This window comes from Sinohyriopsis cumingii, chromosome 5 (assembly GCF_028554795.1).
Source record: "Sinohyriopsis cumingii isolate HCF-2022 chromosome 5, ASM2855479v2, whole genome shotgun sequence".
Classification (NCBI taxonomy): Eukaryota; Metazoa; Mollusca; class Bivalvia; order Unionida; family Unionidae; genus Sinohyriopsis; species Sinohyriopsis cumingii.
The window spans coordinates 38,797,284-38,822,813 of NC_142965.1; the positions used below are offsets into that span (position 1 = coordinate 38,797,284).

At 35.6% G+C, this 25,530-nt stretch overlaps 1 protein-coding gene across 1 annotated transcript in view; it reads left to right on the forward strand.

Annotated features, from left to right (window-relative positions):
* The window catches only part of LOC149798978 (tripeptidyl-peptidase 2-like), a 136,308-nt gene that overhangs the window by 33,312 nt on the left and 77,466 nt on the right, over window positions 1-25,530 (forward strand). The window contains exons 8-12 of the mRNA XM_089957889.1: window positions 4,538-4,614; window positions 9,092-9,219; window positions 12,465-12,564; window positions 13,575-13,708; window positions 22,251-22,381. Coding sequence (XP_089814015.1) covers window positions 4,538-4,614; window positions 9,092-9,219; window positions 12,465-12,564; window positions 13,575-13,708; window positions 22,251-22,381 — 570 coding nt within the window. The remainder of the gene's footprint in view (window positions 1-4,537; window positions 4,615-9,091; window positions 9,220-12,464; window positions 12,565-13,574; window positions 13,709-22,250; window positions 22,382-25,530) is intronic.

Below are 25,530 nucleotides of genomic sequence, written 5' to 3' on the forward strand. Positions count from 1 at the left end.
CTGAAATAACTTTTAAAGGGCTTAATGAATTGAAACCAAACTTTGATTCGATAGGGTTATAGACCCTGTTTTGACTTAAAACTTCAGTTTGCACTGAAATAACTTTAAAAGGGCTTAATGAATTGAAACCATATTTGTTGTGAAGCTTTACATTTAGAAGTACAGGGTCAGGTTTTTCAAATTTTCCAGCAAAATTTTACCAAGTTATGAGCCATGTTTGAATTAGAACTGTTGCATGATAATGGTGGGTGCATCCATACCCTATTAATTTTTCAGATCCATAACCCAATCATGCTATTTTAGAAGTGGTCTCCACTTGGATTGAGGGAATAACACCACATCCCATCATTTGTTATTTATAATTCTGTTTCTGCCTAGTCAAAATATGTGAGGCTTCTGAAACATCTTTCATTTTGTGCATTTTTCTAAGGTTGAGGATTTCAGCGAGTGTTCTCATTGTACTGTTCTCTCACTGAATTTCACACTATTCTCATTGTGGATAAATATTTGATATATATTGGTTGTGTATTCATTATATGATAAGCAATACATTGCGATCTTAAATTCTCTATTGTAATTGCCAATAGCACTTAATATGCAGCATTTTAATATTGGACTTTATTGCACCTTATTCCATGAAATTATCATTTATTCTTTCCATTGTTTATCTCATTCTGTAGTGTTTACTTACTGTAAGCTTAGTGTGATGCCTGTATATGTCATCATTTTGTTCTCTTTAATTGCTGTAACAGGTAACTAATGGGAAGGATTAGATTTTGATGATCTATCCACTAAAAGCTGGTATTAGACTCAGGGATCTGATTTTAGTTGACCCCATTCCTTGATCACTTCAGCTACAGCATTGTCTTGTCTTACACTCCATGTAAATGTTTCTGGTCATAGTGGTAAGCCTTCTCAGCATACCCAGCCCCAGATCCATGAAGTTTTGAGCCACACCACTGCCATCCTTGACATGGTTGCACAACATAAGTATGATGAAATTTAGGGATTGAGACTCTTATAATATCTAGTACCACGTGTCCAAAGGTAAAATCAACCAACTATAGTCCAATCTAAGTCATGACTCACACGTAATGTCAGTTATGGCGATTTCTTTTTCTCCAGTATGGTGTATCTATCCTATACCTTTGATGACATTCAAGTGCCATTTCCAAATTCCATAGCTGCTTCAATTATTCTCCAGCATACAGAGAGAGGTGTCTTCTGCCCATGTCCACAAAAATCACCTCCAGGCAGTTCTCAGATCTCAGCCTTTGCCTTCAGATTTCTTATTCTGCAGATCCATAGTGGAAATCTGGAAACAGGCTGCCAAGGAGGCAAGCTTTGTGAAAGACAAGCCATGCAGAACTCTGCTTTTATTTTACAAGAGGGACCAGACAGTTTGGACGGACCTTACTAAAACACTTCTGTCAGAAAACTTTTTTCCCTGAGCAAGAGACAACACAGCACAGGAAGAGATGGACAAATTAGGCCCAGTTTCTCACCACCAATCTCATTCTTGCAAAAAATGATGCCTTGCTTATTCCATCCTTTTCATTTCTTACAACACGCTCTCTTTTCCAGGAAAAGGTGGTAGAAATTCTTTGCAGCACACACTGCTGGAATTTTACTTGCAACACGCATGGGCACCCAAGCTCAGTATAGAGACCCCAAAGTTGGCTCTCAGCATCACCAGAAAGGGTCCTTTTACAGTCATCCTGGATCTCTCAAGATGCAAGTCTTCATATTCCCGTGGAAAATCCCAGTTCTAATTTTCACTTAAATTCGCACTGCAGGAAGATAGTGATTTTTGGAAATGAGACTTTTATGAAAGAAATATTTCCATGCTCACTCTAATGGGAGAACACCCTAAATTTCCCCTCATTATAGGCTTTAGCAGCGTATCATAGTTATAAGTAGATAACCTGGTTAGGTTTTTCAGACCATTGCATAAATTAACTCAGTTAAGCCACACAAGAAATACTTGACATAGACAAGTAAAAATTGGTAGTATTTGTATGTAGATGACTATTAGATTTTCTGGACATGGCATCATTTATTCAGATTTTTAAATATTTTGACTTTTCAGACTTGGACATCTCTTTGCAGAAACCACTTGATAAAGACGAAAGAAATTCAGGCATCATGTTTCAGTTTTTATCTTGATATTCTTATTCAATTTTGAGTCCATGAGAAGAATTTTTTAGTTTTTTTTACAAATTTGTGATATTTTGGAATCATAACCTAATTGGGTGATGGAAACCACATTGGCATGACTAAACAACAACCACATGAAGTGAAGAAATAAAACTTGATGTACATATTATGGATATCTGTGCATATGTAGATGACCTGCTTTGATTTTCATTTTATTATCATAAATGTTTATGAAAATTTTAAATGTTTAATTTTTGGGAACTTGGGTCATTTTGGGTGCATAGAAGTCTACTCTACAGCAACAGGGACATATGTGATATTCATACACTATTTTTAGATGGTTAGGAAGAGGGTGGGTTTAATTTCCATTTCTGTTCATTCTGTAATCAAGAAAAGCAGTAAAACCCTAAGGGTGATTATATCAACAAAGTACACCATTACTTTGTCACAACAGACTCGGTTTTGATAAAGTTCATTCCTTTCACATTTTAGCATCAATATATCCTTGACCTGCCTTGTGAATTGTAGCACTTATAATATTGTTTGAAACTATTAAAATCACAATAGAAAGTATGGAATAAAATTTCCCATCTATGATTTTTCCAAGCTTGTCAAATTTGTCTATTTCTGGAAGTAACTGTATAGTTCATGCCATAGAAATAAATGCCACATGACAGAAGATTGGTATGTGACAATTTGGCCAAGATGCCTAAATCGATCATTTTGGATGTCCCTGTATGATTAATATTTTCATCTGTAATATATTTCATTCCTTTCAAGTCCATATTAATTTCAGTATAACACCTTTAAATAATGATGACAAAAATATCCAAGGAAAAAATATGGAATTTTTTTCTTTCAAGCTTTCGATACATTTAAATTTAAAGATGTAGTGAATTTTTAAAAGATTTTTTCCATGCTATTTCTTAGCAAAGATTTTTTTCTTCCCGTGTATCAAAATATTTCCATGAAAATTATCATTCTGTATTGTTTTCCATTAGATTAACTTTTCCCAATGTGATAACAAAAATCCTTGCCATTGGGGGATTCTCGCTAATAAAAAGGCAAATAAAACTAACTTGAACAGTGGCCTTTATTTGAACAGCTAACAGCCACTCCTTGGCCACATAAGTGTGGCAAATATGACATTAATTAAATTGGACATTTCCATTGTGCTTTCTTTCATTTGAATTGTAGTACATATTTAAATTTTATTTCACCAGCTATTTCTTAAACAGCATTTACTGTCACTGTCAGCGAAAGCTATTGATCCAGTTGCTGACATTGGGTCTGTAAACAATAACATGAGTTTGCAAAAAACATGGCACATGAATCAAGGACAAGCACAAAGTTAAGATAGTCGATACATATCTTTTATGGACACTTCTTGGTTTTGTTTTGATTCATTGGTGTTGTAATTTGCAGGATACAGTAGGTCATTAAAAACTATCAAAAATCATTAAGAAATTAACACCCTATTTCAAGGCCTTGAAAGTCATTGATTTTCACTTAGGTCATTTGAGAGACTTTTTTAAAAATAAAGTATGAATGTTAATTTCAAGTCATTTATTTTACATTATTTGAGGATTGGATTGTATAGTTTGATTTTCCACCATATGCTAGACATTCCTCCATTATCAGAATCCGCAGGAAGTAATTAGATATCATGCATCATTGACCCATGCACAACCTTTCACTTTACTGAGTTTTAATTTTCCGTCAAGCAAGGACGGTTCATTTGCGACATCTTTTGACTCAAGTTCATCTCAAAATGCCTGGAAAATGCACATTCAGCAATAGTTGTTACAAGACAAAAAGACTTTATTACACGGCTGAGGAAAGATGAAACCTTGCAGCACACAGTGCTTTGCATAGTGTGCAAGAAAAGCATTGATATTGCAGGAGTGGACATCGCTGCTCTAAATAGCCATACAAAAGGGAAGAAATACTTGCAGCTTATGAAAATACATGAGCCTGTTGTTTTGATGTCATTGTTCATATGGGCAGTACAAAAATTACAATTCTTTGCCTTCGCTGTTATCTGCATCAGAAGAGCCTGTTTCAGTTTTGTCAGTGGGATCTGCAAATTCATCGACTGGCAATATGGGTGTAGTTTCAGTGACAGATTTTATATAAACTAGTGATGTGCCAAAGGTTGAAATATTGTAAGCATTGGTAAGTTGAATAATCTTATTTTTCATTTGTATTTTGATTTAAAATCATTAAATAGTCTAAGGTAGTGATTTCCTGTTGAATTTCAGTTCTCCTGATTTGTATGTACCCTGAAATTGTCTTTGAACTTGATACATGGATGCATAACTGTTTGTTCACATGCATTTTCATTTACTAATATGTCCAGTTTTAATTGATTTACCAACAGATTGTCAGGGTGATAGAATACAAGTGTGATCTTATTAACTACAGCTATGGTGAAGCATCATATTGGCCAAACTCAGGGTGAGCATGTCCACAGAAGTGGTACATATTCTTTGATTGCCTTAATTAGCTTAGTTATAATAGAGAAAGGGCTGCTGCTTTTAATCTTCTGTGTGTTTGTGTTTGTTTGTGTACATGCATGTTTGTGTGTGTGTGTTGGTTGTGGGTTTTTTTGCATGCAGAGTAGAACTCCGAATATGTAGTGTATTTGCATGTTTTATTCAAACAATCAAACCAGTAATGCATATATTTTGTTCACACATTCAGAATTATCTAATACAGTTTAATTTTAAATATTTAATCCAAGGTTATATATATATATATATATATATATATATATATATATATATATGTTGCTCTAGCCCCATGATGTTAGACATGTACTTTAATATTTACAATAGGGACTTTGTTGGCATCTTACTGCTTGAATAAGTGGTGCCATGAAACATGGTCCACAGACAGTTGATCTGCATATTAGGACCAAATTTCAAGAATATCTCACATAATTGGAAGTTCATATTTACACAATTGCACAGATTAAAATTTAATTTCTTTTGTGCCTGTCTATAGTTATCTCGGTCTTTTTCCTGATGGAATCAAATCCTAGTGCAACTAAGTGGATATCTTTTCAAGAGTCATTGACCTAAATTTTGGTTGGGTTAAATGTGATAACGAGCATTTATTCATTCTAGAGTTCCTAAATGCACATTAACAGCAAACCTCCCTGCCCTAAAAAGACCTCTGTGTGTGGGTGGGGGTGAGAGAGAGACAAATTAAGGCTGAAGAATAGTGTGAGCATACATGTTATGAATGTATTAAGTCTGTTAGTTGTAAATCAAATCAAGGCTAGGGTTGGAAAATGGAATAAGACTTCATCTGTGTTCAAAAGCTCCAGTTGAGAACTCTCTCTCTCTCTCTCTCTCTCCAACACAGGTACTCGTGCATACATACATACATACATACATACATACATACATACATACATACATACATACATTACATACATACATACATACATACATACACATACATACATACATACATACATACATACATACATACATACATAGAGGGATAGACATACAGATAGATATACATGTAGAATGTATATATAACAGAGATTTCAAAATTCTAATGGTTCTTGTCAGACATCGTTTACCTAAACTTAATATGGCAACCATATATATGTGCATTTTAATGTGAAATCATTCAAGAATGTATACCAAGTTTCATCTAAGAGAAAATATGTATACAGCTAATTGTTAAATGTACCAGAAACTGTCATTTTCAGTTTTGAAATTGATGCAGCATTGATGTCAGTATCGTCCTTCATAATTAACTGGATTCCTTTCAAATAAGTTATTTATATATAACAAAAATCATTATTTCTTTAAAAAGAATTAGAATTTCATCCAGCAACAGCCTTTTTTCCACTATACTGTTTTAGACATTAATTTTAAATTTAAAGAAAACTAACTTCCTAAAATATACATAGCAGTTTATATGTATGTCCAGTACAGTCCTGTGGTGAAGCAAAAAAGACAACAGTAACAACAGACATAAAGTTGCATCAGTTTTTGAGTATTTCTCACAGCCAGACAGATGAGTTAAAAAAATATAAAGATTTCTTCTTGTTGAGAGATCTAGCAAGAAGTCATTGATCACCATAGGGTTTGAAATGGCAGTTTCTGAAACCGAACTGGAGATCATTAAGTCCAAAGTATACTTCTTAGTTACCTTCAAGTCGTCAGCTACAGGTTATAAATTTTTCAGTTATATATTTTCCGAGTTGATTATGGCAGTACATGATATTTCATTACACCTTACTGAAAAATTTTTAACATGTTTTCACAAATTTAACTGTCTTACTGGAAAGTTTTTTTTTTTAGGCTAATAGGTCTGCTGTTCGTGTACATGTAGATCTTTTTAGGGCTTGGAGGTCTGCTGTTTATGTACATTCAGGTCTTTTAAGGTTGGGAGGTATGCCGTTAATGTACAATTAGGTCATTTCAGGGTTGGGAGGTCTGCTGTTAATGTATATTTAGGTCTGTTTGGGGCTTGGAGGTCTGCTGTTAATGTACATTTATGTCTTTTTAAGGTAGGTAGGTCTGTTGTTACTATACATTTAAGTTTTTTAGGGCTGGGTGGTCTGCTGTTAATGTACATTGAGGTCTTTTTAGGATTAGGAGGTCTGCTGTTAATGTACATTTAGGAAGTTAGGAATGAATAATTGCTCAGAATCTATTAACAGTGGTCTTGTGGTTTAGGGAAAGAAGATATATTCCACAGATTTCACAAATAACTGGGTGAAGCTCACTGTGTTGATAAAATAAGGATTTCCTGAAGATAACCTTTGTTTTAGAAATTTCATTCAGATCAGGCCCACTACAATAACTTAGTTTAAATAAACTCACTTGTGTTTATAAACATTGGTCTGAATTCTAGTGCAGTTGACCTTTAGCTGCAGTATGTAATAATAGATGCATTTAGAAAACTATCTTAATTATCCGGAAGTCTGAGAGAATAAGGTGTAGGCTTTAATGCTTACCAAATGAAACGGACTCTACTTCTGTCTCGCCTGAGTAAGCATGGTGAATTTTAGTTACCTTTATCTGCCACTGGTCCTGGCAGCATCATCAAATTGAGTTAAAAGTTTTATGCTCAAATTGTTACATGTTTAGGTTCAAATAAACAGTAACATAGAAAGAGTGAAAACAACAAGCTTTTAAAATTTATTAAATAATTTATTTGTTAGAAAAAAAATCTGTAAAAATGAAAAAAGGAGAAGAACTTACGGTTTCAAGAATCAAATCCAGAAATACCCTTAGAATAATCCTCAAATTATTTTGCAAAAGTCCTAGTAACAAATGTTCTAATAATTTCAAGTTTGAATCCTGATGGAAAATCCAAGATGGATGATGATGACATATGCAGTAGTCAGTACTGTGCTTATCTACAGTTCCTTGTAGAAATACGTATAATGGTACTCCAGTGTTGGAAATCCAAATTAAACTTGTAAGCAATGTCTTTCCAAAATTTCTCTGTGAGCACTCCTCAAAATATTTCCAGAGAAAAATGAATTAATCCTTTTGAAATGCAACTGATCCGAAGAAAATTACAACCTAAATCTGGCTACAACAAAATAACTTGACATCAGTATAAAAAGCCCAAAACTGAGATCTCTCTCGCTAAAATAAAGGATATATTGTATTATAAGATGCAGTTTCGAAATTCCCCCAAGTTGCAAAATCAGATTGGGGGGGGTCACGTGATCATGTTTATATCACATACACAGAATATGGCCTTGATTAGACCAATAATTTTCTCTAAGAAATAAAAAAATTAAAAAAGTTGTTTACATCTTAAAGCCAAAGCCCCATCATGACCTTGGCAACAACCAATCATTATAAAAATAGAACTTTGTTTACTAATTTTGAATCAAGGTCAGCATCCAGGCCAGCACCTGGTATTTATGAAAATAATGATTCAGGTCAACCAGTTTTCTGGAAAAATATCTCCAGTGAATAAATTTTCATTATAATAAGCATATAATAGAATAAGAAATTTAAAACTGACAAACAATTAAATTAAAATAAATATGAATTAAATCAGATATACGTAACAAAATTGTTAGAAAATCAGAAACAGGTGTATGAATTCAAGTGACATCTGGGTCACATGGAACTTGTTCATTGACAAATGTATGGATGTATGGACTGGGTTCCATGGAGCTTGTTTACTGACAGGTGTATGGATTCATCTGAGAAACTGGATTTTATGTTACATGTTTACTGGGGGGTCCTGAGTGGTCGAGTGGTCTAAAGCGCTCTCTGTTACAGATCACTGCCATCTCACCTCTGTCTGTGTGGGTTCGTGTCTCAGATTCGGCCAATGTGGGTATGTGAGAAAGCTTGCCAGTAGCTTCTCATGGGTTGGTGGTTCTTTCCGGGGTTTTTCCAGATTTTTCCTCCACCATTAATACTGGCTGCCATGTATAGCCTATTTTGTGCTGAAAAATGGCGTTAAACCCCACAACAACAGCAAAATGTTTACTGACAAATGTATGGATTTATGTGACACTGTGTTCCATGGAACTTGTTTACTGACAGGTGTATAGATTCATTTGAAACACTGGGTTCCATGGAACTTGTTCACAATTCTGAACCTAAATAAGAGACTATTTTCCACTTTTAAATTTATTACTTGTGGACATGCTAGTTTCATTATCAAAGACATTTTTTATTGCTTTGATAGAAAGGCTTGATTTTTTTTTAAAGCATAAACAATGTATGCAGTAAAAGCTGTTATATCATTTCAGTTGTTTATTTTGTGGTATATAGAGAATTTGATTTACAGCAGGAATACCTTATGTACTCACTTATAAGTCAAGTCTAACTGCAGACAATATAGACCCAGATCTGCCATTGCATAATGCACCAGCAGATCAAGGTCACTCTTTTGTAAACTTATCATTTTTTCTTTCCTTTTATTTTGACAGGAGAATCTGTGATATTCTTAGTGAGGCTGTAAATAAATATGGTGTGATATTTGTATCAAGTGCAGGGAATAATGGTCCTGCATTGTCCACAACAGGAACCCCAGGAGGGACCACTGCTGCTCTCATAGGTAGTATGGAAAGTTGAAAAGTACTGACAAACTGTAAATTTAGTTTAAGAGTCCATGGTAATTTTTCAAATGTCAACACACTGAATTGTCAGACAACAAACTCACAGTCTACTATTTTGCTGCAAATAACAAACTCTTCAACAAGACTCATTTCAAGTTTGTAAAGCATTTTTTCTGACGTATGTTAGAGCAACGAGACACAGTCATGGCATTGTTTGCATCACCTACAGCATTAAAGTTTTGTAATGAAATCTCTGTAACTCAGATAATGTTTGGTGATCTATCAGCACATAAATGTAGTTTATACTCAGGTTCCAGTGGAACATGTATTTTAAAAACATCACAGATAAATTTATAACTCTACACAAATATTTTTTTTTCTTCATTTATTCTGCTGAATATCCGATCCTGACATACTTTGGTAAAAGTCATCATTAGTCACAGACCAGTCAGCCATGAAAATTTTACCATAAGGCTTTCTGAAACAATCCTAAAATAATGCACTCATGGAACAGTAGCTAAAATATACAAAAATGACATGGTATAAAGTCCAATAAATGAAATACAAATAACATCATTGGTCAGATTTGAATATTGGCTTTTCCAGATTTGGAATAAATCTGCTTTTATGTTAAATTCACTGGAGCTGGTCATTGAACCACACTAACTTTTACTGTGGGTAGCTCAGATGCTTTAAAATCCATATTGTTCATTTTATACCTTTGCATCATTTAGAAAAGAGACATGTTAAAGACAAATGAGACAAGCTGCATCTTAAGAAGTCCAAACACAGAGGTACAAAAAATCAATTCAGATGCTGTGCTGTACATTGAACAAAAGTAGGAATTGTGACATTTACATTTATTGGACATTATGTCATGTCAGTTTGAGTTTTGCCAGTGGTGGGAAAGATGATTGTTGCTGCCAAGTGAATTTGAAAATTGAGTTAAGATCTAGCATGGTGTCATTGATTGACATGGGATTTGAAACAGCAGTTTCTGAAACTAACTTGAGGTCATTGATAAAAATAATAATGAGGTCTTTGTATTGCACCTAATCATTAGAAGCTCTAAGCACTTTACAACATTAGACAATACCTATAACATAATGAAAAACACATATATAATGATATTATTACAAAAAAAACACAGTGAAATTAAAATACATTAAAAAAACATGCTGAAAATATTTAAGGTAGGGAACATCATTAGGTCTTTAAGTTTGTTCTTGCAGTCAAAATAAGTGAGTTGTAAGAGCACTCTTGAATGGAATGACTTTGTCTTTGTGTCTAAGTTCAGTTGGGTAATTCATTCCATGTTGCTAGGCCCTGGTATGCGAAAGAACTTTCATATGACTTCGTTTTCATTGTGGGAATAATGAGTATACGACTGTCAGAAGAGGAGCGTAAGTATCTTGCTGGTGTGTACACATGTTGAGGTCGGATAGGTATGTTGGACTGGAGTCCGTCCGTGAAACGTAGCACAGAGAACAAATTTTGTGTTTGATTCTGGATCGAATGGATAACCAGTGTAGGGTACAGAGCAGCGGGGAGGTGTGCTCTGATCATGATACTCTTAAATATGATCTGAGCAGCTGTGTTTTGAAGTTTCTGAAGTAGATATTGAGATGAACCAGACAGAATTGAGTAACAATAGTCCAGTCTTGAAAGTACTAATGAAAATACATGTGTTTTAGTGGCATCAGCTGAAAGATATTTGCAAATGGAGCTGATGCATCTCAGCTCAAGATATGCAGCCTTGCATATGTTCATGACATGTTGTTGCAACATGAGAGTACTGTCCAGAGTGACACCTAGGTTTCGTACTGTCTGTTTGAATTTAATGTTGGTATTACTGATATTTGTTGTTTGAGGTAAAGGATGTGACTGAGAAAGTCTTTGTGTTGTGATCAGAATGGCCTCAGTTTTAGCTTCATTGAAGCAGAAGAATAAGAACATTTTAGTTGAACATCTTGCCACACTTATAAACATTTTGAATATACATTTTCCAAATCAACAGTAGTAATTGATATTACATTACACCTTACTTAAACTTGGTCTGACTTGTGAAAAAAAAGGCAGCTGTCTCACCAGTGTCATTTTAGCACTGACAGGCTTGTAGTCATGCACAAAAATAACGTTATGCAAGTTTTCCTTTCGGTGAGATTTAATTTTCATCATTTACTGTCACAAGTGGACATTTAGTAAGTTTGTGTGATTTCATACATTTTTACATAGTGAGCTTGTCATTAGATTAATAATTAGATTCCATTATATGAATTACATAACATTTACATCTTTAGTATATTGTTGGACAAGCAGTTCATGTGATTGGCTTGGTTTTGTGTGTTTTATGCCATTTTTCAGCACATGATAGGATCTACATGGTGGCTGGTATATTTGGTGGAGGAAGTACCAGCAACCCATGGGAAGCTAATGGCAAGTTTTCTCATATATCCATATTAGTCAATCCAAGACTCTGACTGACAAAGACACTGGTGAGATGTGTGGTTGATTTGTAAAGGTGAGCACCTTAGACCACTCGGCCACTTGGTTGTTCATGTGAGGAGTTTTCATTCATTGTATTTTCATGCGCCATTACATGGCACACTTGAACTAGTAATAATTTAACTTTTTGAAAGTCTTCTTTAACTAACAAAAAATATAATGTACAAAATGAAAATAATTGCTGTGTTCAAGACATTGTAATCCTGTAGAGTTACTTATAGATTTTCATTTCCCCTGCTTTAGCATTTAATAGGCATAGTTCTTCCAGCAGAGGCATTGGCAGAATATTGTGCTGATAACTAAAACACCACGCTATAAAAATGTTGACCTTTTCTTCGGTCTGAATTTAGCCAACACCGAGTAAAGTTTCTCCTTTCCAAGGTCTGATTTGAAACTACCTGAAACAGTGATTTTCAGATAAAGGTTAATACCACATTGATGATTTATCACTGTTGATTGGATGTAGGGGGATGCTAAATAACCTGGCATTCACTACATAACAGGAAAGTAAGATTTAATCAATGGAAGGGATTGTATGGTGGATGACAACTGTAATTGGAAATGTAAAATGCATGCTTTTGTGTAACAGGCATTTGCATTTTAAATATTTTTTATGTTGAAATAATTATTTATCTAAATCATTATTTGATAAATATGTAAAGAAACTTAATAAATATCAACATTCATCATCACTTAGTCATATATATCAATGTTTGTTCATGTGTATGTATGTATGTAGGTGTTGGTGCTCTTGTCACTCCCTCTATGATGGCTGCTGAATATTCCCTTAGAGAAAAACTACCTGCTATGCACTACACCTGGTCTTCAAGAGGACCAACGTAAGCACGTCTTTGTTTGTTTTTTGGGTTTTTTTGTTTTGCTTTTTTTAAAAAGTTTTAGCTGTATTGGTCATAAACTAGAAAAGGTTATGAGATGGTCCGTTGTCCATCGGTCTTCATTCCATTAGTACATGTCTGTTATCACTGCTCCTCCAAATCTGTTTGGATTACCATGAAACTTGACACATGCGTACATCCAAATGTTTATTTGGTCCTAAATGAAAATTCTGTCCCCTTGACATCCAGTATACTTTTTAGCTGTTATAGTAGCTATCTTGAAAATTGTATTATCACTACTCCTTTGAACGGGTGGTCACATCAACATGGGCATTTCACTAGAAGCTTTCTAACTCGTAAGGTCTTCTTGGTCATAAATTAAAATGGTGTCAATCTGACATGCAGTATGCCACTCACTTCTTATTATTGCTGTTTCTACTGGCTGGATAGTCATATCAAAATGGAGTTTTCACCAAATGACTTGTCATGTCGAGCTGATCCTAAATGAAAATAATACCAATGTGAAACCCAGTTCGGCCACCTCAGCAGCATTCTTGAAAATCTTGGTTTCAACAGTATGCTGTTTAAAAGAAGAAATGGTATATTCTTCAATTCCTAAGAATATAATTTTTTGAAACCTAACAAATGCACACAGTTTATATATATTTTATTCAAGTTATGGTTAGGTTAAGTTAATAACTGAAATATAACCAACTTGGTAATATTGGCTGTTCTTCTTTGTCCATTTGTGTATTTTTTAATAGAGAGACTTTCACTGTGATTCATTACTGTAAATCACAATATTTTTACAGAATAAACTCTTTTTCTTCACAGATGAAATTTGGTAATATTTGATTGACATTAAGATACACAAATTTCAATGTATGTTGATTAGCAAATCACAATATTTTATGCTCTAAAGGTACTGGATTTAAAGAATTGATGAAACTAAATTTTGTGTAATTAATTACTTGTATATTATTTAATACATTTCAGTGTATCTTTTATTTCAGTGCCGATGGTGACCTAGGGGTCTGTATTAGTGCCCCTGGAGGTGCCATTGCATCAGTCCCTAACTGGACCCTTAGGGGCTGCCAGTTGATGAATGGCACCAGCATGAGCTCCCCAAATGCTTGTGGTTGTATAGGTGAGAATATTTAACAAATCAATTGGTTGTAATTTTATTCTTTTATCTAAGTAATTCTTTTTTTTTATAGATCAAATGGGTTGAAACAATTTGATAGAGGTCATTTGTAATAAAAATATAAAAATTAAAGTGGCATTGGCACTCTTGTTGTTCATTTTATTTCATTAATATGGGTGGAACCATATATATGATGTCACAGTCTTTAGAACAAATTAATTACCTCATCTGGATAATAGTCAGAGACAAAAAGGTTAGAATTCTTGCCTTTATTCGGACTTGTTAACTCAGTATGGTGGATTGAATTGTTGAATGGTTTATAAGCAAATAATGTATATACACACTTACAAAATGAGTCCATATGCAGACTTCATAGACCTTGATCTGTTGTTGTATATTGCGTCAACATATCTGGGTCTGTGTGATTTGTTGTGAATAATCAGTAGAGCTAATAATACATTGATACTGTACTACAGGTACTTTCTGTATTAACATAGTAAAATGTTGATTTTATAGAATTCATCCCAGGCTTTGCACCTTGGTTTATTTGTCTAATTGCATTGAAATTTTCCAAGGGATTGATTGGTCAAAGATAAAGTTTAGAAGATGACTTCTGTTACAACGAAGACAATTTTCTGGATTACAACATATATCAGTAATGTTAAGGAATATAGAAATTTTGCAATTTAGCTGCCTTAGCTCAAGATTGCTAAGTTCTTCAATATATACCACCTTAATTATTGTTATTTCTTTAGACTTGAAATAGATAAAATATAACTAGAATTAAAATCCCTGGTTTGGAGCAAAATTGCCAGATTTTACATCTTCCAAAAATTGTCAACCATACAGTATTTTTATTTTGTGCATGGATTTAAAATTGGGAATCATTTTTATTTTTAACATCATGTTTAATAAAAATCTGATACATGGACACAGGTATATAATTAGGATAGTCCAAGTTGCATGACTCTTCTGATGGAAAAATTTGGGTCTTTAACTTTTTTTTGTGGGTGGTCTTAAAAGCAAGTGGTCATAATGCAGGCTTTTACTGTTCTATAAACTCATTTATTTTTGAGGGTATCAATATTTCTTCATTAAGTATGTTACCCAATCATAATACCTTAGGAGAACTATTATTACCTTGCAAATCCAGCCCTCCCAGAAAAAACTTTTAGCTAAAAAGAGCTAAAAGTTATCTGCCCACCTTTGTAACTGGCAGAGTGATCTCCCCTTGATATAGGTATTCGCAGCAAAACCTATGAATATATCAACTACTTCTGCTCATACCAAGAAGCATGCTTCACCACGAGCAACCTCACAAAAGCCTGCATCATTGTTTTTACAAGTTGGAGTTCTCACTTCACAAGGAAAGTATACTCCATCTATATTTTCAATTTGCCTTTCTTCATATGTCAGCAAAGTTCTGCCTTTACAGTTTTAGCCACAGATGGTTGACTTTACACATTTAATTTTACTTAGGTACGTACACTGGTAGCATTTGTGACTTAACAGATAAGTTTGGGCTGTACTTTTAATTGCATTAACGTGCATAAGACCTATAGAAAACTATTAGTTGGTTATATATTATTTTTTTCAGTGAATAATTATCAACATTCAACATCACTTGTCATGTATATTAGTGTTTGTTCATGTGTCTAGGTGTTGGTGGTCATTTCACTCCTATATGATGGCCACTGAATATGCCTTTCGGTTCGAGTCTAAGATTCAGCCAATGTGGGTATGTGAGAAAGCTTGCCAGTAGCTTCTCGTGGGTCGGTGGTTCTTTCTGTGGTTTTCCCGGGTTCTTCCTCCACCATTAATACTGGCCGCCATGTATAGCCTATCGTGTGCTGAAAAATGGCATTAAACCCCACAACAACAAGATGAATATGCCTTTAGAGAAAAAGTACCTGCTACGTACTACACCTGGTCGTCAAGAGGACCAATGTAAGCCTGAAATCTACATGATCAGAGACAGCCTCAGCACTTACGTCACCACATTGCTGGCAATACCTTTAGGCCTTGTCTCCTCAGGGTTCCATTCTATAGTTCTTGATGATAAACAATCAAAATAACGTATCCTTTTGCTCCACCAATACACAGATCTGGTCATGTGGACAAATCATTCTGTAACCAGTCCAGCATTATGACTAGGATGATGTCCTCCCAATAAATGTTTTTTTATCCATTTGGACTGCCCTAGACCTACTACATGGGATCTTCAGGGACAAAGACCTCAACTCTATAAGTTCTCAGAAAGCAATCTCTTGTTCAGTCTGTTTAACTCGGTATATACAGACAATTATGGAGACCTGTCTAATCCACATATGGCCTCACTGCGCTGTCTGTAAACAATGACATGCTTAGTACATGTACCTCAGCTTCTTACAGATGCCACCTCTCAATTCTCTCAACCTCTGGTATGTTGAACTCTTTAATCGGTGACTGGCACTCCAGGCAACTCAAGAGACATCAACCTCAACTCATGCAAGATGAGACAATGATGCTTGATCCCAAGCCCCTTCTTCACTTCTTGATTTTGCTATGTCCTGGGAAGACTCAGCCTTAAGATCTTCCATTGAAGATGTTTTCCACCTTTACCTCTGGAGTTTTGTCCTTCTCCTCCTACCTTATCAACCACCTGGACCAGAGCTACAGCATCTGTTGATCTTATCACAGAAAAGGAAGAATCCATCATTTACAAGATCCCAGCATCAACCTTCCCTTTTCCTCATTAGAAACCTTATCTCAACTTTTCATCGGCAGTTCTATGATTGCTGTACACCAGCTTTTCATTTGGAATCCCCAACGGTTGGGGACGACAAAACCATACTCCATTCATATGGATCAAACATCTTTCAGTGACAATCAACAGTTGGTTCGCAATGTGGTGGCCATGGGCATCATGTTGGACTTGGTATCGATGGCCATCTTCCAACAAGCAGAACAGAGCTCATCATTGCTTACTCTGATTTCCAGGGTACATGAATACGAGTCTTCTCAACAGCCCATGCTGGCAGCCCATGCTGTCACAGCAGCTCTAAATTGTAATGAGATGCACTGCTCTCCACCTTCCTTAAGGATCATCATAAGGCCAAGCTGTGATCACAACCATTATCCTCTGATCTATTTTGTGAGGGCCATATTGACAAAATACGCAAAAAAGCCATTAAGAAGATGGGTTTTCTCACTCCTCAACCACAATACCGATACAGAGACATTTTGGGAAACCAAGAAAAGAAACCAAGGGACATGATTCTAACACAAACCTCTGAGAAGTTGTCCTATCATTCCTCATTTCGTGAACCACCATTCCCTACAAATCAAAGTGGACAAAAGACAGAAGTAGCAACCACTTATGCCAAAGTTTCTCTACACAGCCACCTCCATCTCTCAAAAAATGATGTCATCTCCACACCACTCTTCCCACAAATCCCGGTAGAGAAAGGCTTCAGTTCTTTGCAGCCAAATAGGGCATGATTTGCCTTGACAATCATTGGTCCCAACAAGGGGTTTCTGAGGGACTCTGCATCACTTTCCAAACACCTCCTCCTCTGTTCAAAGCCACCACCTTGCAGCAAGAAATGAATGATCTTCCTCATGAAAGGCTGGTAGAATAAAAATTCCCCAGGAATTTATTCCAGACTTGTATTGGTCCCAAAGGCAAATGACACTCTGCACCTTTTCTCATCGACTTAAGCACCCTCAATCAAGTTATTCATGCTCCTTGGTTCTCGATGGCTCATGTCCAGTCTATCTCCAAGGAGACTACATCTTGTTACCTGGACAAGATCAAGCAAAAACATCAGATAAGGTATATATTAGAATACAATATGATAACCCTTGTTGTAGACCTTTCAAATCTGGGTTTCTTAATCAACACGGACAAATCTGACCTAGTACCATCTCAACAATTTGTTCATCTATGTATGGAATTCAACACACAGGTAAACAGAGTATGTCTCCCTCATCAACAAGCATTGAAAATCATTGAAATTACTTGAGGGAATCCACCTCTGCATGGGAATTCATTTGCCATCTAGCCTTCGTCAACGCAGCAGTCGACCTTATCATCCTAGATTGCCTTTATATGCATCCATTACAGATGATTCTTTATCCCAATGGAGACCAAATGTTTGTCTACTGAACCAATCTCTCAACATTTTTACAAATATGAGGTACCATCTGCAGACCTGGAGCAACCATACTTGGCTCACAGCAGGTATATTGCAGCAAGAACAACTAGCAGATATCGATGTTTATGAATACAAGTACAGTAGGCTGGGGGGCACACCTACTACCGTCTTTTGAGGAAGCCAGTTGAGTGTGGTCTCCCCAAGACCAGCATCTATACATGAGTATTCTCGAGATGAAGGCCATTTTGAAAGCCTTTCACTGGTTGCAGGAATTTTTAACTGGAAATGCATTCCTTATTCTATCTGACAACCCTATGATGGTGACTTGTCTCAAACAGCAAAGATGGACCCAAGTCTCCAGATATTTGCATACTAGTGTGGGACTTTCCAAAGTGGTGATGTCAACAACAAATCCACATCCAAATTCATCATATTCGTGAATGTCTAAACGTAATAGCAGATTCTTTGTCCAGGAACACTCTGCTTAAACAGATGGAATGGTCACTCCATCCCTTGGCTTTCACTCAGATATGCACCCTTTGGGACTGACCATTGGTGGACCAGTTTGAGACAAAGTAGAATACCAAGCACCCAACCTTTGTCTGACAGTCCAAGATGCAGAAGCCTGCACTGTCAGTGCACTATCCGTAAATTGAAATGGTCTGGACACACATGCCTACCCTCCAACACCTGATTCCAAGGGTGATATAAAAAGCAAAACAATCGAAGTGTTTCCTCATCCTTATTGCATCACTCAGATGGGAAAAGTCATTGATCATCAATCACCTCAAGCTCACAATGGAAATTACCCAGAAAATAATGAATTTCCCTAATCTACTATTGACAAACTACCATGATGGCAGTTGTTTCACCCCAAACCAGAGCTAGTGAACCTGCACATCTGGATCATCTTAAACAGGCCCTCCGAAATAAACAGTTCTCACAACCAGTTGTGGAGAGAATCGCTCAAGCAAGAAGCCTTACACTTTGAAAGCATTATGAAAGCAGATGGAAAATATTTGCACAGTGGTGTACACAAGAACACATTCTACCACTACAGGCATCTATACCTGAAATATAGCTGACTTCCTTCTCTGACTCTTTGATAAGAAAAAGTTAGCCCCAGACACAATCAATAGTTACCACTCCATGATTGCTGACACCTTTCATCATCATGGCATCATCAAACAAAGCAAAGACTTATCCAACCTCCTCTCCTACTTTGATTATACACAGCCAAAATCTTGGGCGCTATGCCCAAAGTGGAACCAACCATGAGTACTACCCTGGTTGAACAAAATACCATTTAAACTACTTTCATAGGCATTTTTGGCTCACCTTTCATACAAGACCTGTTTCCTTTTCACATTAGCAATGGCAGGCAGATTCAGCGAAGTTCAGGGGACTAGAATTACATTCAGTCCTGACAAGATGGTTCAGTTTCACTTACAACGGTTTCCTCTTTTATTGCCAAGAATATGCTTTCATCCATGAACAGCAAGGCCTTTGTCCTAAAATCATTGTCTACCCTGGACACTTCCACCCAAGGCCACTTACAGGATCCAGTATGAGCCTTGAAGTGGTATCTTAAAAACACAGAAACATTGTGTTGAGGAAGATCATGCCTATTTTTACCTCTCAAACAGTGTCTGGATGATATAACAGCACAGACACTTTCACCTTGGATTAAGTGGGTTATTCACTCTGCATAATGAGAAATAACTTCAACTCAAGATGAATTTGTACACATTTTGGTTCACAAGGATAGAGGAGTTGCCACAAGCATTGTCTATTGACTGGAACTGAACTACAATTTTTACCTAGAGATCTTTCATCCCACAGGGCACAACTCCATCTATTGGGACCTATAGCTATGGTGCAACAGGTCACCCTTGCAGGTCATTGGACAGCTTCATAACACGCAGCTTCATGACTTCCTCCGGATTTGCGAGGAAGAAAATTTTCCCTTTCCAAATCCACTCCATGACAGATGGAGTCTTTTCCAGTTGGGTTACTTTGGGGACTAGAGATCTCGCTCCACCTCTTACCTATTCTGCTAAGGTACACCTCTCCCTTGATAACTCATGCACATGGTCTACAAACATAAACCACACTATAAGCAAGGTGCAAGTTACCGAGGGACCTCCAAAAATTGAAGAGAAAGAATCGCTTTGACATCGACAAAACACTTGGTGAGGGGCTGCGTTAGGAAACTGGGCTGTTTATTCACTGAATCCTAATTTTACAATCACATCAATAATAATTTTTAATAACTTGCTTTTTCTAATGAAGTTGCTTGTTATTCTGTTTAAATAACATTTATTTTCAAAATGTCCAACATATGAAATATTGTTCCAGTTGGTTTCAGCAACCATCATGAGTACGCAAAATAAATATGCGTACTACGTCACCACTTTTTGTTTTCTTGATGAGTCTGATTCCCATAATGATGTTAATATTATCCTGCCAAATCGGGAGACCAGGGAACTAGACTAACTGTTGATTCACCACCAAAGAAGATTCTTTTTTTTCTCAAAAACACGTAACATTTATTTTGTGAGACAATCATCTATGTTGAAATTCAATTTTTGTATTGCTCAATTTGTACAGTATTGATGTCATGATTTCATTGGAATTAATAATGAAACTTCTGCTCATCCTTGAGGATATCTCTAAGTGCCAAAGAATTCTCTGAAACTTGCTTGCCCACAATGGTCCGTATCTGTGAAATCAAGGTCTTTATTTTATGAAGTATTCATTTCTCTTGGCTGCCTTGTTATCTTTGATCACAGCTATGAAAGAGTTGGTTAATTTAAGGTAGTTTATGTTGCATACAAAATAACATTTATAAGTATTCGATTGATCAAATGAAGTGAGTTCACTCAACATACGACCAGGGCCGCTAGATTTTAAGTTTGTAGGATTTTCGTGCCTTTTAACTTTTCTTTTATTCCACCTCCTTTATTTGATTCAAAAGACATACTTAACGTGATAATACAAAGGAGGCCAGCTTTTTATTCAGTGCAACAATACAACAAATATTTCCGGAAGTCAGTTATCAAAACACGGTTGGCACTTAATTATGTTCTCAGAGAAATGCTCGCAGACATAGCTGTTATGTTAGATTGACGCATTTTATGTTTAACCCTTTACCTCATAGAGCATAGTGACAAAGTGCAGCGCACTATAAATAGAACACCTGTTACCTAGTCGACCGCATACGCATAGGCATGCCTGTGAACTGTTAAGCAATGTAGTGTATGTTACGTTAGTGCCTACATCATTATCAGAGCCTTTACCTAAGTTGTTGAATCTTTCATAGTTGTGATTCTAATCGTGAAAACTTCATAAGTACTGAATGAAATCCTGCCTGTGAACTGTTAAGCAATGTAGTGTATGTTATGTTTAACAGCAGTTTTAACCATTTTACATTTTTGGTACACATCTATTATATGTGGAAAAATTTAAGAGTAAATTCTGATTGTTATAGCTGTGAAATTATTTTCCACTGAAGAATTTTTTATGTGCTTTAAAATCTTGAGAGAACTCGTTCACCATCATGTCAGTGAGGCCGCGTGATTAACCGTATCTGCCATTTCTGATACTCAAAATTTACATGTTTTTCATCTGCATCTACATTACTAAGTCATCTGAATTTGATAATTTATAAAAACTAATTGCTGCCTACATCATTATCAGAGCCTTTATTTGATCGCAGTTTTTGGAATATTTTCTGGCTTCAAAAGTGGGATCCATGACTGACCTCGTGTTATAAGCAGGTTCGTGAGTTATCAAGAGTGTGATGTAACATATTTAAAGAAGAAACTAATTGTTTCTTCGCAAATACTTTCCCAATCTTAATACACATACATCCTCACAGTATTTACATCCATATAGAGAGCATGCTTTATGCTAAAGTAGTAACTGAGACATTCATGGGTTTTGCCACCAATCCATGTTTCAAAGGGAGATAACTCTGTCTGACTCACCTGGGAGGACTGGGTTTGTGAGGTTGTAGTAGTTCTCTTAAGGTATTATAATTAGGTAAGTATTCACTAAGAAACATATTTTACTAGAAAACAAATTAGGTTTATTTGTTGGAAAAAATTACATTTTTGTTGCCCCTTAAATTGACCAAAGAATTTTGTTTATTGGATAGTTCATGTTGTTTGAAGCAACTATAACATTTTAAATAATACCAGTACACCACAAAAATTGCGAACTCACACAAATCTGTTCAATATTTAACCATACTGCATGCTCTCACTATTATACTCTTCTCCTGACAAGGGACTGCTGTACCTGTTTTGGAAACTAAGAGAGAAAATGAAAGAAATTCTCCTTATATTTAGATTTTAATATCACTGTTAAAAGAAAAGTAACAAAAATGGTATGTTTACTTTTTTCAGCATTGATTGTGTCAGCCCTAAAGGCCAGTGGTATACCATACACCCCCTTTAGCATGAAGAGAGCTCTACAAAACTCTGCCCAGAAAGTAGATGGAGTGGAGGTGTTTGCTCTTGGCTCTGGATTGATACAGGTAAAGTATGAAGAAATTCTTATTCCTGACTGATTGGTGTGTTTGTTGTAGGATTTAACGCCATTTTTCGGCACACGATAGGCCGTACATGGCAGCCAGTATTATAGGTGGAGGAAGAACCATAATTGTGTCAGATTTTAACCTGGGTTTTAGAAAAATTTGTCTCACCCACTTGACAGAGATATCCCAAACTTATTATAGGCTGGATAAAGCTGTCTTACCCATGGGGTCAATAAATTTATATGCTGCCTATATGGCATTCAGTTGGTGTCGTATTGTAACAGGCAAATGGTACACAAGCAGATATTTTTATTTTGCAAAGTTTGAGCTGAAAAATATTGCATATGGTAGAAAAAAGTCTACCTCATGTGTACGAAAAAGAGGGAAACTCTGCCCTTGGTGTGTGCAGTTATGGTGATGGCAGCATTGTAAAAAAATTTGGTGGTTATGACTAAAGATGCAGACTGGTTGATAATAACCCAAATAATACAATGGTTAAATGGAAACAAGTTTTTAAAAAAGTTTTCCAAGATCAAAACTCAGAATAACAATTACAGTTCAAGGCTCGTGGTATGTGCACATTTATTCTCTCCTTTATTGCACGACCTATTTAAGAATCAGTGCTAATATTTCAAGCTAGATTTTGTGTAGCATAATAAAGTTGGTACCAATGCTTAGCTCAGGCATTCAATTCTGTATGCCTCTCCAAAGTTTGATGTGATATCTTAAGTAATGACAGACCATTTTCTCACACTACCACTCGACAGTGACATGATTGCGCTCGCTTAATATGCAAGTTCAACTCACTGAATCAACTACTGTCTTCTCATTAAATGACATGCTAAACCTATTTACAACTTTGTTTTAATATTATTATACAGTGCATATATGACTGATTGTTAAATTGGAAACAACGATATGAGCCCCTGTGTTCATCATTAGACCTTGGTCTAACTTCCTTATTTCCTATTTATGGTATGCACCTGAGACAGTTCCAAGAAAACAGACAGGTTTCTTGAATGTGAAACTACGTGTCACAAAATCATTCTATTTTAATACCAGTTACATAGCAGACCAGTCTAAATTGAAAATAAATGGCACCAGATATCATAATAAACTGGATTTATTGTGACTGAATGGATATTATATAAGTAAAAAGTGTTAGAAGAGGGGGATCTTGTTAAACTTAAAAACCTGTTTCATCCAGAAAAGGAACAAATCATTAGCACTTTAAAAATTTTGAAATAGGAATTTGACAGTGATGCAATACAACAGTGATCATATTCGCGAAAGTTACTTATGGATGTATAGACTAGTTAAAGTGAGTGTTATGCATAATTAATTTATCCATTTCCTTTGTGACTACTATTTATCCACATGGATTTAGCTGATTTGTGACAAAAAATTTAACTGCAGATCCAGATAAGTAGCAAAAATAAATTTACTTATTTCATAGTTTTCTGTAATTATAGCATATAATATGTAAATTGAACTTTTTATGCTAAGATTATTCTTTTTTGCAACTTTAATTAGTAATAATTACACTTATACCTCCCTTGGGGTTTGGCATGTGTGAACCTAGAACAAAGCAGTTCAGGTTCACGTTTAATCCAATTTTCCCTTGATTGGGTACCTTGGTAAATGATCGTTAGGATCAATGGGCATCCGTTAGAAGTTTCCTTAAATTTTAACATCTCTAGTTATGGCATCATTGTCACCTTATGACTGTGATGGCAACATTGTCACCTTTATGGCAATAATGGCAACATTGTCATCTTATGACTGTGGTGGCAACATTGTCACCTTTATGGCAATAATGGCAGTGTTATCATCTTTATGGCAGTGATGGCAACATTATCACCTTTATGGTGGATATGGCAACATTGTCATCTTTATGGCAGTGCTGACAGTGTTGTCACCATTATGTTGATGATGTCAGTGTTGTCACCTTTTTAGCAGTATTATAATGTTGTCATCTTTATGGCAGTGATGGCACTTTTGTCACCCTTATGGCACAGGGATGGCAACAGTAAGATTGTATATTTTAGTTTTGTGTTGAAATTAAATGTTTTGCCAAAAGTCAGGTTCAGTATGGGTATTTAGTACAGTTCATATGTGATATACCTTGCTCCATGTGGGCCTCTTGCCCCTTAAAACAGATAAACTTTTTTATCCAAATCCTCATTGTCATTTTTATTCAGTGTGTTATTGTAAACTCACAATCATTACAGTATGTTGTTTAGTCTCTTGAACCATTCTTTCACGTTTCTAAGGTACCTTGCACCCCAGCATTGTTCACTGTATCAGTATGTGCAAGAAGCATGTTAACAAAAATAAAAACTTCATTTTCATATGAAAACAATCATTAACTTCAGTACATACTCAGTTAGAAGCATTATGCATACAATCAAAATTTGTCAAAGTCTCCATCTGGAAATTATAAAATTTAAGAACTTTTTTGTATCAATGTAGTAATGCAGCTATTAATAAAATTTACACAGAATGGAGAAACAATTAAAGTTTTCTGCCTTAAAAATATGTAGCAACAAGAAAATCTGGGTTTTTTTGGTAGATATAAGAAAATATTTCACTCAAGAAGTGGAAACATTTTGTATTGTAACTCATTGCTTCACGACTCATGACTATACGATGTTTTCACTTCACTCGTGAACTATTTCCTTATATCTGTTAAAAAAAACATCGATTATGTATAATGACTTGACAGTTTGTCCCGTAACATTCCCATGCCCCCTGCCTCAAGATCAAAGGCATGACAAGGACAAATATTAGTAAGTGGTCTCTTTCCAGGTATAGGTGTAACTTTGAACCAATGAAGAAATTTTTATGAAAATGTGTGCCTGTTATTCATATTGACTGTGCCTTGTATATTCATATTCATACCATCTGCCTCAAGGTCTTGATGACGGCAAAGTATAGTATAGGTCAATCCAACTGTAAACTACACAGACCCAGATCTGCTTTTGTATAATGTGCTAGTAGATTAGAGTCTATCCCGTTTAATAGACATAATTAGTAGTAAAAACAAGTTGATATAGACCCAGTGCTTTAAGCGATGGCTGATCAGTGTCTTTGTTGCTTTCAGTTGGACCTGAAATATAAGCAAGCATATACGGTTAAAAAAATTGATG